This window comes from Oryzias melastigma, linkage group LG16, assembly GCF_002922805.2.
Source record: "Oryzias melastigma strain HK-1 linkage group LG16, ASM292280v2, whole genome shotgun sequence".
Taxonomy (NCBI): Eukaryota; Metazoa; Chordata; class Actinopteri; order Beloniformes; family Adrianichthyidae; genus Oryzias; species Oryzias melastigma.
Window position 1 is genome coordinate 19648553 of NC_050527.1, and position 15843 is coordinate 19664395.

Sequence of the window (15843 nt, forward strand, 5' to 3'; positions counted from 1 at the left end):
CCCGCTTTTACGCTGTTCACATCAAAACTGCAAGAAAAAAAAAGCTTAATCCATCTTATCTGTTGACTGTCAAACTGCACCGGCTAAAACCTACTCACAAAACACAACTAGGTCACCCGGGAAGAAAAAAAACATCAATTCCTTGTTGCAGGATGGTAATTGACTTTGGGAAGATTGAGAGAACTTAACAAATCTGCACCTCCTGAATAATATCAAGAGGGTACATTTGTCGTTGTTTTCCAGTCAAAACACAGGAGAACACCTCATGTCTATATACCAGGGGGGTCAAACAGACGGCAAGAGGAAAAAGATAATAATAACTAAAAAAGTAGCATTACCTGCCATAATCAAAGTGTGAATGCTTTTTGTGAAAGTAGTCACTGAAGATGCTGAAGCTTTTTGTTAAAATGGTGATGCAATTGACTTTATTGCTGAAGGGATTTGCTGAAAATACAAAAGCTATTTGCAAAATGTTACATCTGATAAAATACTGAAAAATTCAATAAAGAATATGAAAGACCTCTAAAATTGACCTAAATTTTCTGAAAAAATTGTAGTAAAATTGCTTAAAAATGCTAATGGTGCAAAAATATTTAGTGTGTTCCTTAAATATGAGCTAAACTCCAAAGTAGCATAAAAAACCTCAGTAGATGCAAAATTAGCAAAAAATGAGCTAGCACATTGCTTAAATACTAGCTAAACTCCAAAACTGCCTAAAACTCCCCAGTAAACTAAATTAGTAAAAAAGTTAGCCTGTTGCTAAAATACAAGCTAAGCTCTAAATTAGCCTGAGAAACCCCAGTAGTTAAAAAAATAAGCAAATAATGTTAGTTTGTTGCTAAAATATTAACTAAACTCCAAATTACCATAAAAGACATCAGTACATGCCAAATTAGCCAACAAAAAGTAGAAGATAGCACATTGTATACTTACTAAACTGCAAAGCTGCCTATTAAACTAAATTAGCCAATAACGTTAGCATGTTGCTTAAACAGAAGCTAAACTCCAAATTAGCATAAAAAACCTCAGTAGATGCCAAATTAGCCACAAAAAAGAAGCTAGCACATTGCTTAAATACTAAACCCCCAAACTAAAACTCCTAAGTAAACTAAATTAGCTAAAAACGTTAGCATGTTGCTAAAATATTAGCCAAACTTCATTTTTTAAAAATTACTATAAAAGATGAAAAAATAGCCCATTAATATATTTAAAGGCTTGTTGATAATCCACTTAAAATGTTGAAATTTGAAGACACTAATTTATTTCCTATAGGGCGTATTTTGTTCAATATTTGAAAAATTATAAAGTTTATAAATACTAAAAAAGCAGTAATGTCCTGAACGAGCTGAACGTGATACCAAAATTGCTGAAATCGCTGAAAGTATGATTTAATTTTTACATGCCAAAAAACCTACGGGAAGGATCAGGCAAATCACTATAGTTTGATTGCTTACTAAGCACTCAAACAATTATAGCTCTAATAATAATAATAATAATAATAATAATGGATTAAGCTAATATGTTATTTGAGGCATTTTCCCAACTGAGAATAAAATACAAAGTTACCTGTAACAAGTTGACCACAGGCTCTTTTGCTGTTATGTTACTGGTCCGGTCCACCTGAGATTAGACGGGTTGAATGTGACCCCTGACCCAAAAGGAGTTTGACCCCCCTGCTATACACAGTTTAGTATATTCCATAAAGCTTCTCAAAGCTCAGCTCCAGATCCAGCTGTCTCTGAAACACGGACTTCTCCCGCCTGAACTCACTCTTCATCCTGTCACACTCAGGTAGACTAATGTCCTTTTGATGGTTTTGAAATTTTAAAGAAAACCATTTAAAATAATCAGATTCCAGCCAGACTGGTGCGTGTCCTCTAGATGCAGCGTGTGATACCTGTGTGTGAGCACAGTCATTCTTTAAGTTTTGCTGTCTCTCTTCATATGCTATCAGCTGAAACTGCTTTGCTCTGCTAAAGATGGATGTCTCACAGATTGTTGTCAGCCAGCCTGCTGCTAACTTCTCCTCCTTTCCATGAGGCAGAACGCTTGACAGCTAGTATACTTGAATTGTTCAATGACATCAGACAGCAGTCTGGGTGTTTATAATGTACTGCAGGACTGGAGTCTGTGGCTGAAACTACATTGGTTTTATTTTCTTCCGTTCAAACTATGAAAACAAAACTTACAGACTAGACCTTTGTTTATACCTGTGGTTGTTTGTTCTCACTCAGTTTAAGCCTTACGTCACATGGACCCATACCGTACGCTAAAGCCTCGATTCCACTGAGCGGTCCGGTCTGGTTAGGAGTAGTACGGTACTGACCAGTTAATTCTGGTGAGTGTTTCCACCCAGTTAAGCCTCGCTTCCACTGACCGGTTTGTTTTCACGGTGCACGTGTGGTGTAGACCGCTAGGGTCTAGATGACTAGAAAATCAAAGCAATGGAGGTCATCCAGCAGCTCGTCTTTTTATTGTTTTACTTTTTATACATGGTGTATAACAGGAATTTATTGTTGTTTGAAAGAAGATTGCGGGCGGCTAAGAAGAACACCGCCGTAAAGAGAAAAACGTAAATGCTAGCTTAGTGCTATACTGATGCTTTCTAATGTCGTCATCACTTTATGACAATCAACTGGTGACTACAGCGACTCCGCCCCAACCGTCCCGTTCTATTTTTCTATGGAGCAACAACAGATAGGGGTTCTCAAGGGATACGGGTCAGAACTGTTTAATACACGTGTCAGTCAAGGCCCAGGGCCCGGATCCGGCCCTCCGGGTAATTCTATCCGGCCCTCCGGATCATTTTATTTTATGGTTATTAATGGTTATTATTGTTGTTATTAATTATTTCTAACTTGTATAATTTTGACAAAATATATTTTTATAGAGAGTAAAACATTGAAAGTTATTTAAGGTTTAAGTTGATTTATTCTGGAATAATATTCCTGACTTTTTATTATTCATAATTATATTAAAATTAATTATTTTAAAGGTTATATTATAAGGTTTTAAAGTTTTTAAAATTCTCATTCTGCTAGCTTTATGAACTATTTTGGCATTTACTAAGATTTTTTTAGACTATTTTGGAGTTTAGCTAATATTTCAGCTACATGCTAGCTGTTTTGGCTAATTTAGACTGCAGCCTGTGTCTGTTTTATCCCTTTATTGTGGCTCTTTAGCTTTAATTAAAAATGCTAATGATTAAATACATAAGAGATGAGTTAGTTGAGTTTTGCCATTTCTGTTTAGATTCTTAACATGCCAAACAACTAAGCAAAATAAGTTTAATTTACTGTCAGAAATTCAGTAAATTTAAATTTGTGTTTTTAATTTATAAATTCACCAAATAAAAGTCTCAAAACGTTTTATTTTGGTAAATCACACTAAAATGGTTAAAGGTTTGAACAAATGCAATTTAAAATGATTGAAAATGATTTAGAGTTGTGAGTTTTGTGCCTCACAACTTAGAGAATGACTCAGTTGATTCTAAATGTTTTGAGCTTTTTATTTTTAACAAACAGATTCTATTAAAATGTTGATTATCTAAAAGTAAAATGAAATAAATGATGGTGGCACACCAAAATCCTAATTATAAAAAAACATAGTGTTTAACTGTCTTACATGTTTAGTTAAAGTAAAGCTGCTGAAGCAGAAGGACCTTTTTGACACAGGGCGGGTTTTATTTTGAAAAGAACGAGTGTGTGCTGCTGTCAAAGTAAAAGAAGTTATACATGTATATGTATAAACATATAGACACTGTTGTAATTTAATTATTGTAGTCTTTAAGTTACATTTATTCATTAAATTAAGAACAAAGAATACATATTGTTTTTTTAACGATCAAGTGGGACTTTGTGGATCTCGTTTGGTTCTGATCCGTAAGAATCTGGACCAAATGGCTCTTTTAGCATTAAGAGACATAGATTCTGGATTGAAAACAGTTGAATGTAAAGCTATCCTCTTTAAAGCACAATGTTATCCTGGTGAATGATCAACAACAACAAGAGTCTTCCATCCAAAGATCCTCCAGACCCGTTCCAACCCCCCGCTTAGCCTGTGTGGGGTGTCACAGCTGAAATACCCTAATCCCTTTGGCTTGTTTAACTCTTCACCCCCAAGCCACTGAGAGCCTGAAAACATGTCTGACCTGAAGGGGGGAATCCCCACACCGAGCGACCCCCTGCTTGTGCAGCCAAACTCGTGTTTGCCTGCAAACCTGTTCTCCACTAACGCTCCCACGTCTTCCTGCTGCTTCAGGAAAAAAACCCATCTAGGCCAGAGGCCTGGTGGAAGAGAGGGCTGGAAGACAGTCAGGGGGAGATGATGAGGTGCTGCTGGTCCTCCAAGCGTCTTAAGACAAAGATAATAGCGTGGGCTGTGGGTTATAAATGATGCATTTTGCTCACTGAGACCTGATGATAGCAATTTGGGTAGGAGGGAGAGAAAGTTCATGGCTCTCTTATCAAAGCTCTGTGACATTTCTCCTTCAGCTGTAATATTTCATCTCACATATCTGCTTTAAAGATGTGGCACCTTTTGTTGAACCGATACAGTGCATTCCATTTCACCCAATATGCTTCTGTGCTGGTATATTAATTTATAGCCCATTTGCTGGCTCCATAACAGCAGCTATCAGTGGAGATGACTGGGATTCAGTGGGACATCTGTGAATTGCCACACACAGGTTATTGAACTTTGAACAGCAGTAATTTATTTGCTTTGAATCAAAGGCACTGCTTGATATGAAGATGGATGGTGTGCTGTGTGAATCTCAAGCACATTTTCCCTCTTGCCTGCACTCTCCCGTTCTTTGTTTTCCTTCAACATCGGCCCTTACTGTTAATATAGCAGGAAAAGCAGTTAAAGGTGAGGCAAACCAAAGGCAGGTCTGGCAATCAGAGACTGTTTTAAGCCGCAGGCAATTTCTTTTCCTTGAAGTGGGTTCTTTGAACGCGTCAGACAAGTTAAATTTATGTTGAAAGCACCTTGAGCAAACCTATTGATTTAGCCAATGCTATTCTAGCTTTATAAACTGATAATTGTGCCTTTTTTTGTCTAGAGTCATTACTCACATTTGTTTTGAAGATTCAAAATGGTGTTTTTATGTTTTCATAATTGCATTTTTTTTGCTAATACATTAAAGGGGCCGTACCATAATTTCCTTTAGTTTTTCAGAGTAAACTATATCAATATACCGGTAAATGATCTTATATTACCTTTGGCACTTTAAAAAACAAATTATTTATGAAATATTTGTCATTTTTGTGGACTCCTTTCATACACAGAAGTAAAACAACTCGATCTCTGAGGCTCCGCCTTTGGCTCTTGTGGGTGCCCACTTTTTTGCTTTAAAGAGGATAGCTTTACATTCAACTGTTTTCAATCCAGAATCTATGTCTCTTAATGCTCAAAGATCTATTTGGCCCACTTCAATACGTCAACCAGATAAACATTTCAGGATTTAATGAAATGATGACATATAATCCCCGTATCGAAAATCCTCTTTGCGTTCATGCGGATCTATTTACCTTTCTGATGTGGCTCAATAATCCACGTTTGAATCAGTTCATCAATCACTTTTTCCTCCAATAAATATTCTGATCCCTTTCCCCACAAGGAAATAGTCTGCTCCCTTATTCCACCAAAAACTAGTCTGCTTCCATTCTCCACCAGGAAATAGTCTTCTCCCTTTCTTAACTAGGAAAATAGTTTTTTCTCTTTCTTAACGAGGAAATAGTCTGCTCCCTCTCTCCACCAGGAAATAGTCTGCTCTCTTTCTCAAACAGGAAATAATCTTCTCCCTTTCTTAACTAGGGAATAGTCCGCTCCCTTCTCCACCAGGAAATAGTCTGCTCGTTTCTTCTGCCGTCTTCCCAATATTCCCCATCTGCTTGCGCCATTTTCGAATAAGGATTAATCTCAACATGTCATGGAGATTCCACCGCATGAAGTTTGAATGCTAAAGAACGCTAAAGAACACTGAAGAGCGTTTCTTGGCCAGCTGCACAAGCTCACAACACACACAGCCGGCATCTGCGGTGCACGGGTCAGAGGGCTCACAAAGCTAGCGGATGACCGCTAGCTCAAGCTGCTAGCTTTGCAGAGAAAGTGTCTGTGTTAGCCTGGAGGCGGAGCAGATTCTTCCTGAAAGGGGCGGTCTCACTCTGTGACATCAGATCGTGAGGACCTGCTCGTTTTGGTGGGAATGGGAGGGGCTGCTGCTGAGGTTTTTAGGGGATTACTCAGAAAATCTGAACTGATCAAAATGTCACTTTGGGGTGTTTATAGTGAAGAATAAACCGTAAGATACAATTAAAAGTTAAAAAAGTGGATTTTTCATGGTGTGTCCTTTTTAATGGAAATCATCAAATCCTGGTTTTACATGTTCAACTTTAACAAGTCCAAGTGTGGAGCTTATGCAGGATATCTTTTATTTGTATTGATTCAAGAAAAACATTCAAATTTAATCCAGGTAAATGTGTAATAAATTCTTATTTGTCCATTCACCTCTCCAATCACTTCTATATTCATTTCAGAGATCAGACTCTCTAATATGACATAGTCGACCTTCACTTAAAAAATGAAAGAATAAAGACAAAGAAACAGAAGCCAGAGTGGAGCGTCTGGGATGTTATCTGAAAAAGATCTTTAAAGAAATAAGCATCAGTGATCTAAGACTCTAGCGACAAATGACGACCTAATCTAAAGTGTGGATTTGGGGGCAGATGTCTAGAACGATGGAGACAGTTTTGTTTGGGACTTTGAAGTAAAATGCAGTTATTTAGCTGCATGTCGGTTTAGGAACACTAACATTTGGTTTGCTGTTTTTCCATCCTAGTAGTGATACTTAAACCATCATGCATAAATCATATTTGCAACATTCATCAACAATTTTTATTTAGTTTTTTTTTTTTTTTTACCAAAGTTGTTCTAATCTTTTTGCCCCCGGAAATTTCTCTTAATTTCTCATTTTTAGGTTTACAGAAACAGCAAAAGCAACAAAAATGGTGAGAGATATCAGCCATACAGTTTTGATCCAGATTCCAGCTCAGACGATACATATCGTGTGGGCGATACGACAATACATATTGTGTGGGCGATACGACAATACATATCGTGTGGGAGATAAGACGATACATATCGTGTGGGGGATATGACGATACATATCGTGTGGGCGATACGACGATACATATCGTGTGGGGGATATGACGATACATATCGTGTGTGGGATATGACGATACATATCGCGTGGGCGATAGAAAATTTCTCTTGTATCGTTTCCATCTTTTTATTTGTTTATTGTTATCGCTGAATTTTGTGTAAAAATTAATTTTCCTACTAAGAAAATTGAAACTGTTGTGCTCTTAAAAAAGGTTTATCCTTTATGATAATTCAGTTAAGTGTTACTTGAAAAAATAAAGTCAGACAAAAGAAAGGAATGAGATTTTTGTCATTTTTTTCAGAGAATAACAGGATATATATTTTTATTGTGGTATATCGTGATACATATAGTTATTGAGATGTGAAACAATATATATCCTGATATACATTTCTTCTGTTTTTTGTGTATTAAATGTAATAAGCCTGTAAACTCTCATGCAGACAGTCACTGAGGGAACCTCATTTTTCATCCCAGGATATTTTTGTGGAGATCTTCAACCAGTATTTGCAACAGATGTGACGAGCCATCTGTGAGCCAAGGTCCTCAGGCAACATTTGGTGTGAGATGCATCTAGGCTGGCATCTCATCGTGGTGGACGACAAACTGCTCAAATTCAATGCTGCAAGCCGCCTCCCTCACACACCTAACGCCATGCCTCCCTCCGTACCCCACAAGCCCCGCCTTCATTTGAGTGATGAGAGGGGAGTGCGAGCTGCTGGCTGGGGAGGCTGGAGCTGAGCGTCAAGCCGGGCTAAACAGGAACTTGCATCCAAGCGGTTAAAGGCCGCCGGTCTTATCTGAGGACAAACAGAATGCATCAAGCGATGGCTGTTGCTCTCGGTGATGACAGCCAGCTGTGCACCCGTGTTTAATTATTTTTCTGTAATGAGCTTACCCACCTTCCACTGCAGCAGCAAGAAGACAGAGTGGAGCAGAGGAAGATGAACATTTGAGAGAGAAAAGGCTTCAACTAGCTATAAACAATCAGATAAACTACGTCTGTTTCCCAGATTTAGGATCTACATCTAACAAAGGTTCGGTCTGACAAGCCCGCTTTTATGTCAGGTGACATTTAGCTTTTTATTGTTGCCGGCCTGGCCTCCGTCAGTGAGTAAATGATCAGCACAGTGTCATTTGTAGCAGCTGGTAACATTAGACCTGGCCTGTTTAAACATGCAAAGCAGCATATAAGTACAAATTTCCATACCAACACAACAGATGAGCACAATAGCGCACATCAGATACACGAGTGATATTTAGAGAGTAAACTGGAGCTGAAGAACTACTGTAGCGCACATGCATGACAAAGTTCAGTGTTCGCTGCATTCAAGCGCCCTGAATAGCTAACATGCTAACAAACAGGTTAGAGGACAGTAGTAACAAGAGAAGAGAGATATAGGGATCCATTCACGTTATCAAAAATCGTGCCGATCATGTAGCTGATGACCAGATATCGGATGTTGTCCCCCGATCAGTATCTGATATTTCATTTCTTCTTATTATAACCAGCGCTTTATATGTCAATCCTATTATTAGGAATAAACACTCAACTAGAAGTCTGCATGTCATGAACAGATCACAAAATGTTATTGTCATTTTAGTCAAGCTAACTAGATGATCACAGATTCAAACTTCCAGGATCAATAACTCTTTTATAATCGCTTTAAACTGACAGCAAGTGTCTCTATTGGTTTGTCATAACACAAACAACAACCTATAAAGGTATTTCAACAGAAAAAGACAGAGTTTTTGTTTGTGTTTAATGTGAAGCTCTTTGTTCTGCTAACTATGCTAAGCTAAATGCTAGCTCCGTGATTTAACTCTTTAAGACCCGAGCCGTTCTTTGATATACCTGTTTTATTTATCTGACAGATAAATGAAAATTAAGAAAATTATTAGTGTGGTAATAAAACTGAAAATGTGATTGATGTCTCAAGAATTTAAAAAATGAATCAAATCATTTTAAAAAAACAAAAACAAACTAATAAATGGTTCTAAAGACATCAGCTATTCATGAACACTCATCATCAAATTCATGCTAAAACAAATTCATAATTTATTTTTAAGAATTTTAAATGAGGACAGGAATCACATTTGGTCAAAAATGTTCAATAGCTCTAAAGATGTTAAAGCTAAAGTCACTAAACTTTATCACATGACTAATTATCACTTATATAACAAGAAAACAATATTTTTTCCTAGTTTATATTTGCTGTATTTTTACTTGTTTCTTAAAGCTACATCACAGAAGTGTTTTATTGAAGTGTTTAATGATAAGAAAATGTTCATGAAATATAAATAAGGGACAACACTAATCTTGTTTCATGTTTTAAATGTCTTATAAAAGTATCGGATCGGGACTCGGTATCAGCAGATACACAAAATCAAATGACTCGGGATCGGATCGGACCCAGAAAAACCTGATCGGGACATCTTTAGTTATTACCAGAAGTACTACTGTGGCATTCTGGGAGGCATGCCCGAACAATAACCATCTTCTGCAGCGTACTCGTGTCTTTGAAGACCAAAGGACAAGCACACAAACACAACTCTGTTAAGAAAACTGACTTTTATCTTTTACTCATTTTAATAAAAGTGGAGTCACAAATTGTCTGAATCACCAGACGTCCTAAGATTAGATTTTTCAGTGTTGTCAAGGCAACCAGTCAGACTGCATAGTTTTCTTTTGGGACACACACATCCTTGTACTTACTACATAGTGAGGACCAGGAAAATTGCCCGAGAAATGAGGACCAGCCTTTCTGCTTCATGTACACACACACACACACACGGGAAACATCATCTTCTGTAAACTATGTCACAGCCTGCCATGAGGTTTATCATAACTATTTGATTAATCACCGCCCTGAAAAGGGCCACAGAATCTAAGAGATAAAATAGATGCGGGGGTGTCAGGGCGGTGAGCACCGGTAGTACTAACATTACTGTCTGCTCTCTGTGTTAATTAACTGGAGCTCTGCTCTAACAAGAACCTTCCCTTCTTCAGATCATCAGAAATAGGCCTGTCACTCGAGCCTGCACTGTCTCACAGAGATTATCTCTGCACTGGACACCTTTCAAGTCCAGTTAGCAAACCGCACGTGAGAGGAAGTCCATCAGGTGAACGCAGGCTCGAAATGAGCATCCGCCTTCAGCGTTTGCTGTTTAAGAAGGGGGTTATGAAGCGGTGGGAAGGTTTCAAGTGGAAGGTCAAAGGGTCATGGTGAATGTCTGCGACTGAAGAAAGTCTGAGTGAAACTGCAGATCTGACCAGTGGTGGTTCTGCTGTGCTCTTAGGAGAGCTGGACGCATTCCTGAAGGATGGCGAGCGGCGGATTCACAGCCGGCAGCAGCTTCCTGTGGGAACCACGTGGGGACCCTTCGAGGGCAAGATTGAGATGAGCGCTGACACCACTGCTCTGGTATGTCTTCAGTCAACTTTAAGAGTTCAGTAATCCTCTATGAGAAGTTTGTTTGTGATAAAGACTTTCTGGAACTTTTACAACAAGTGTAAAGTTATTATTTGATTTCAACCTCAATGTCACTCATGCTTTTTTATTTTAACAGTAGGAAGTTTCAGAATCTATAACTGTCATGTTTATAAATGTTAGCTCCTTATTTGTTTTAAGAGTGTGAAAGCTCTCCTGATGTGTTAAAGATTTCTACAAAAACAATTACAGATGATGGAATCCACTCATTCACAATAAATCTGGTCATATCTGCATGTTTTATCTTGATCCAGTCTTCTTCAAAGTTCACATTTACATCCATGCATCTGCCTGTTTAGTATATTTTATCTGCATATTTAATGACAAACCACTGGAATTGGTGATTTAGAACTGGAGCGACACTTCAGTGGAACAAAGTCACAATTATTTCTGATGTTCCTCCGAACACAGCAGCTTTACCAGGATCCCAGCAGAGCCTTCTGCTGACCTGCTGCTCTGCTGGAGTGCTGAATCTTTCACGGCTTGGATATTCCATTCAGAATTTGGATTAATTAAGAAATTCCTATTAAAGTCGCAAGCAGCCTCTTATTTATCCCGGCGAGACTCGTACATTTAAGAAAAGTCCTCCGGGATTTCCGACTCAGAGGCCACACCCTCAGTTTTTCCAGATTTCTTGGAAGCAGAACTTTATTAAATCATTTTCTGGCCACTTTGGAGTGTTGTCTAAGCTCCCCTCATGGTTTTGAAGTCATCAGTGGCTTTAAATAACCCAGGCTGTATTATAACCCTGAAATGTGGCTTTTCTTAGAGTAAAGCCATTTATCCTCGGGTGGAAAACTGCTTTGACAACGCAACACCTCAAGTTGCCTTTCAAAGTAATGCAGCCGTCCAGAAATCTCCGCATCCACTTTAGGAAGGCTTTAGAGCACATGTGTCAAAGTCAAGGCCCGGGGGCCGGATCCGGCCCTCCAGATCATTTTATTCTTTTAGTTATTAATGGCCCAATGTTATCTTACACTTATTTCTAACTTGTATAATTTTGACAAAAAATATTTTTATGAAGAGTAAAATATTAAAAGTTATTTAAGGTTTAAGTTGATTTATTTTGGAATAATATTTCTGCCTTTTTATTATTCATAATTATGTTAAAACGTTACAGTTTTAAAATTTGGCATTCTGCTAGTTTTTTGGACTAATTTGGTATTTACTAAGATTTTTTAGGCTATTTTGGAGTTTAGCTAATATTTCAGCTACATGCTAGCTGTTTTGGCTAATTTAGGCTTTTTTTTGTTTCTTTTTTACGCTGTTTTAGAGTTAAGCTAATGTTTCAGCTACATGCTAGCTGTTTTGGCTCATTTTAGCTTTTTTAAGTGTTTTTAGGCTGTTTTGTAGATAGGCTAATATATACATGCATACATACTTTACTACACACATTTTTTAGGCTATTTTGAAGTTTAGCTATTTTTTTCAGCTGCATGCTATCTGTTTTGGCTAATCTAATTTTTATTTATTTATTTTTTTTTAAGCTAATTTGGCATTTAGCTAATATTTTAGCTGGCTATCAGCTTCAGCGTTTTCAGCTGTCAGCTTCAGTGATTTCAGCTATCAGCACTAGCATCTTCAGCAGCCACATTCTAAACAGCATTCACACTAGAATTATCACAGATAATGCTATATATCTAGTTCATAATTATGTTAAAAACTTTAGAAGTTTTAAAAATGTAGTTTTATTGTGTTCAATAAATGTTTATCCTGTTCGGCCCACGACCTAAGGTGTGTTTTGGATTTTGGCCCCTTGTGCGATTGAGTTTGACACCCTTGCTTTAGAGAAAGCCTGATATCAACCTCCCATCAGACCCTCAGACAGGCATTATGAGTTACTTTAGCTCAAACGGACTATTTGAGTTTATCACGAGGTGATTGTTGCTCTTGGCAAGAGTGATAAGTTCTTAACTAAGTGCCGTCTGAGGAATTCATCAGTTTTAGGGGTTTTTGTAAATGTGCGCAGGTGCCGGACATCACCTGTAACAGGCTGTGGAGGGGTTGCAGCATATGCCGAAACTCCCGCGCAATTAAAAGTACACGCAGCGTATCTGCCTGCAAGGGTCTCATGAGTGTCTGTTCTCATGGGCCTCCAACGCCCTCTGGTTTTATCTCCCACATGGACCGTAAGCAGCTTCTAACTATCTCCAAATAAAGGCCAGGTCAAGTCAGCTGCTGTGTTTTACTTTGCTTTTTACGAGGCGGAATTAGGCAGAAACTTCAGGAGCGTTGTTTTGTGTGCATCACAGGGGAATCATCTCATTTACAGCAGCATAGTTTCACTCCTCTCTCTTCTTTAATCAGGTTTCTTGGTTGTGGAGCCGATGCCTTGTTAGACATGCAGCCGTTGGCAACATCCCTAATGTAGAGCAGCCTTTATCTGAGATATTTCAGGGGGAGGTGAGGGGGTTGTGCAACTCTTCAAAACCCCATCCTTCCAGGCAGGAACAAACCCTGAACGCCACACCTGCAAAAGCTGAAATAACAAATGCGAGTGTCAAGAGAAGCAGACAAAATATAAAGCCAGGCTGGTTCAGATGCATGTCAGGGTCAGAAAGAGGTAAAGGATTGGGGCTTCATGGGTCTGCACCCCTCTAAGGAGGCTTCTCAGTCACAGACACTCACCTTCTTTTATTCTATATTTAGTTGTTTTTTTTTACCCATAAGGGTGAATAGGTATTTTAATTGTTGGTCGGTACTAACAATTCATGCTTGAAACACAGGCCTCAGAGATAATCATACTTCTCTCTTTAATCAAACACATTTCTCCCTCCATCCAGACCCATTCCTAAAGTCAGGACTCTTTAGAGGTCATGCTGTTTTCTAGAGTCATGGCGCACAGGTCCAACTCCCATCGCTGGCATGATGCCCAGAGGCGTCGAGGGCAGCGAAGCGCAACAATTCTTTAAAGCGGTGCACGGTAAATAACAAAATGACTACAAGCAGGGCTGTGTAATATGGAATTTTTTAAATGTCAATACAGTTTTTTCCATATTGTGCGTTAACAATATATAATATAATAATAAAAATAATAATATATAACAATATATATCACGGTATAAAGCAGATTATTACCTAATATTACCTATTTTTGTCAAATTTGAGCGTTCTGTGGCTCAAAAAAGAAATGTGTGATCATCTTCGGGTTGTTTAGATTTAAATGTATTTTCTATCATACTTTTAACATAACAGGTGCACTGAAAATATCTAGGAAAAGATGTACATATATCTATATCTATATATCTACGTATACATACTAACATATATCTATATTTATGTGTGTGTAGGCTAAAGTCTAAAGAGATCATAAATAAAATAGAACACTAATCTGCTTAGTTCCAATATAAACAAAGCATTAATTTTACTCATAAATTGTAATGTTTTCAGGCTTTACAAAACAAACATAAAATTATGACAGCTTGTTACACAGAACAACCTTACGCCTGATTCACACTGGACGCGGAAGTGCCACAAAACATTGCCGCTTCCATTCAGTGGCCTTGTTAACCTATGGCGTGGTTCACATTAGGCACAGAGCGCCGCGGTCCTCTGTGGTAGGCTCGCGCCGTGCAGCGGATCGTTTCGCCATTTGGTCTATTTTGTGCGCGAGCTGTGAGCGATCAACGTCAATTCTGGCAGGAAGTTACATCAAGATACATGAGAAAATACTGTTTATTTTCAAAATATAATTCATTATTCACAATAAAACACTGCAATTGATAAATGTGATCATGTTTTTGTATCTAAACAGACAGTAGAGATGAAAATAAACATACAACACGCTCACACAAAAAGCAGACACAGATCAACGTAGTGGGCCGACTCCGGAGCGGGGTGTGGGGCTGGGTTTTGGGTGTAACAAAAAACAACATGAGAGAGGCAGAGATCATATTTGTAGCTTACCCATGATGGCGAAAAAAAAAAAAAGCCCTAGCAGAAGCATCTTACAACCGTCGCGTAACAATGCGTGTCTCATGAGAATTACAGGAGAGAGCGGACACTGCGCGGACTCCTCTTCGCACCACTCCTGCCTCCAGTGTCAACCTAGTGTTAGGCGTTTTACTTTTTGAACTTTTTTCCAAAAATGTTCTAAGAAAATTTTATTGCATTGAAGTAATTTATAAATGGAATGAACACGTCTCTGTTATCATCTAACTGTAAACTTAAATCAAAACACGCTGAGAAAAAAGGGTTGCAGTTTTTGTGTAAACTGTGGATTCAATTCTCTTATTATATTAAAAAATGTTTTTTTATGAATGTCCTACGAATTATTTTGTTGTATTATCAGCCACGTCTTAAGTCAGTGAAAATATTGTCCGACTTGAAACTGGTCCGTAAAAACATGAAGACTTCACACGGAGCAGCTCGTTAGCATTAGCATCATGCTAGTTCTACATCGCGGTCACCAAATCAACACTTTTTACTAATTTTTTTGTTGCTGCTATGAGTCTAGCGGGTTTATCTTCCAGTTCTGATTGGCTTCCATTGAAAATCACCAGATGTTCTGCTGCTTCATCAATTGAAACTAAATGTTGCAAAGAGAAGATGGGGTTGTGTCTTGCGAGCGTTTGTTTGTTTCGTACAATGAAGTTACTAAAATAATGGCTAATAAACATTAAAAATGAGATACAAACATTTACTTGCCATGAGGTGACTAACTCTCTAACTTTTACTCACCAAAGAGAACAAAATGCTCTCTACTGACATGTCAATTTTGCACCCCTTCAAAATAAAAGTCTATCACGATAGACTGATTCCTCTATCTAGAAAAAGTTCCATGGCGATATCTATCATCGTCGTTTTATCGCCCAGCCCTAACTGTCTAAGCAGCGTTTGTCGGACAGAAGAGGAGCTTTGCACATCCACTCAGGAGGAGCGTGTGTGGGGTTGGACGGGTGTCTGGGGAGGAGGACTGTCGAGGTACTCCCATCTGCTGCCTCCCCAGAGAAGGTAAACTGGCTCCGGTGTCCGCCGTGGCCCGTGGGTTTTGTCTGCCGGTGGACAACAGGCCACAGCAGTGGAGCGGGGAGTGATGGATGATGCCGAGGAGGAACGACGAATGGAGCGTTTCCTGCAGTTGTCCAGGCGGGCCTTTAAAGAGAGGTGGAAGAGAGGATGAAAAGTCACAGAGAGTCAGAGAGGAAAATAGCAGGAAAAAAAAACAGAAGGGAAAAAGCATGACAGGAA

At 38.5% G+C, this 15843-nt stretch overlaps 1 protein-coding gene and 1 long non-coding RNA gene across 3 annotated transcripts in view; one reads left to right on the plus strand and one right to left on the minus strand.

Annotated features, from left to right (window-relative positions):
- Positions 1 to 15843, plus strand: part of zfpm2a (zinc finger protein, FOG family member 2a) — a 172347-nt gene that overhangs the window by 71091 nt on the left and 85413 nt on the right. For both annotated transcript variants that reach the window (XM_024267352.2, XM_024267353.2), the window contains exon 4: positions 10463 to 10587. In XM_024267352.2, the coding sequence (XP_024123120.1) occupies positions 10463 to 10587 (125 nt within the window). The remainder of the gene's footprint in view (positions 1 to 10462; positions 10588 to 15843) is intronic.
- Positions 12825 to 14863, minus strand: LOC112143408. The gene is made up of 2 exons (XR_002918736.2): positions 14560 to 14863; positions 12825 to 13132 (listed from the first exon to the last, which is right to left on the minus strand). It is a non-coding gene; the product is annotated as an uncharacterized LOC112143408 (long non-coding RNA).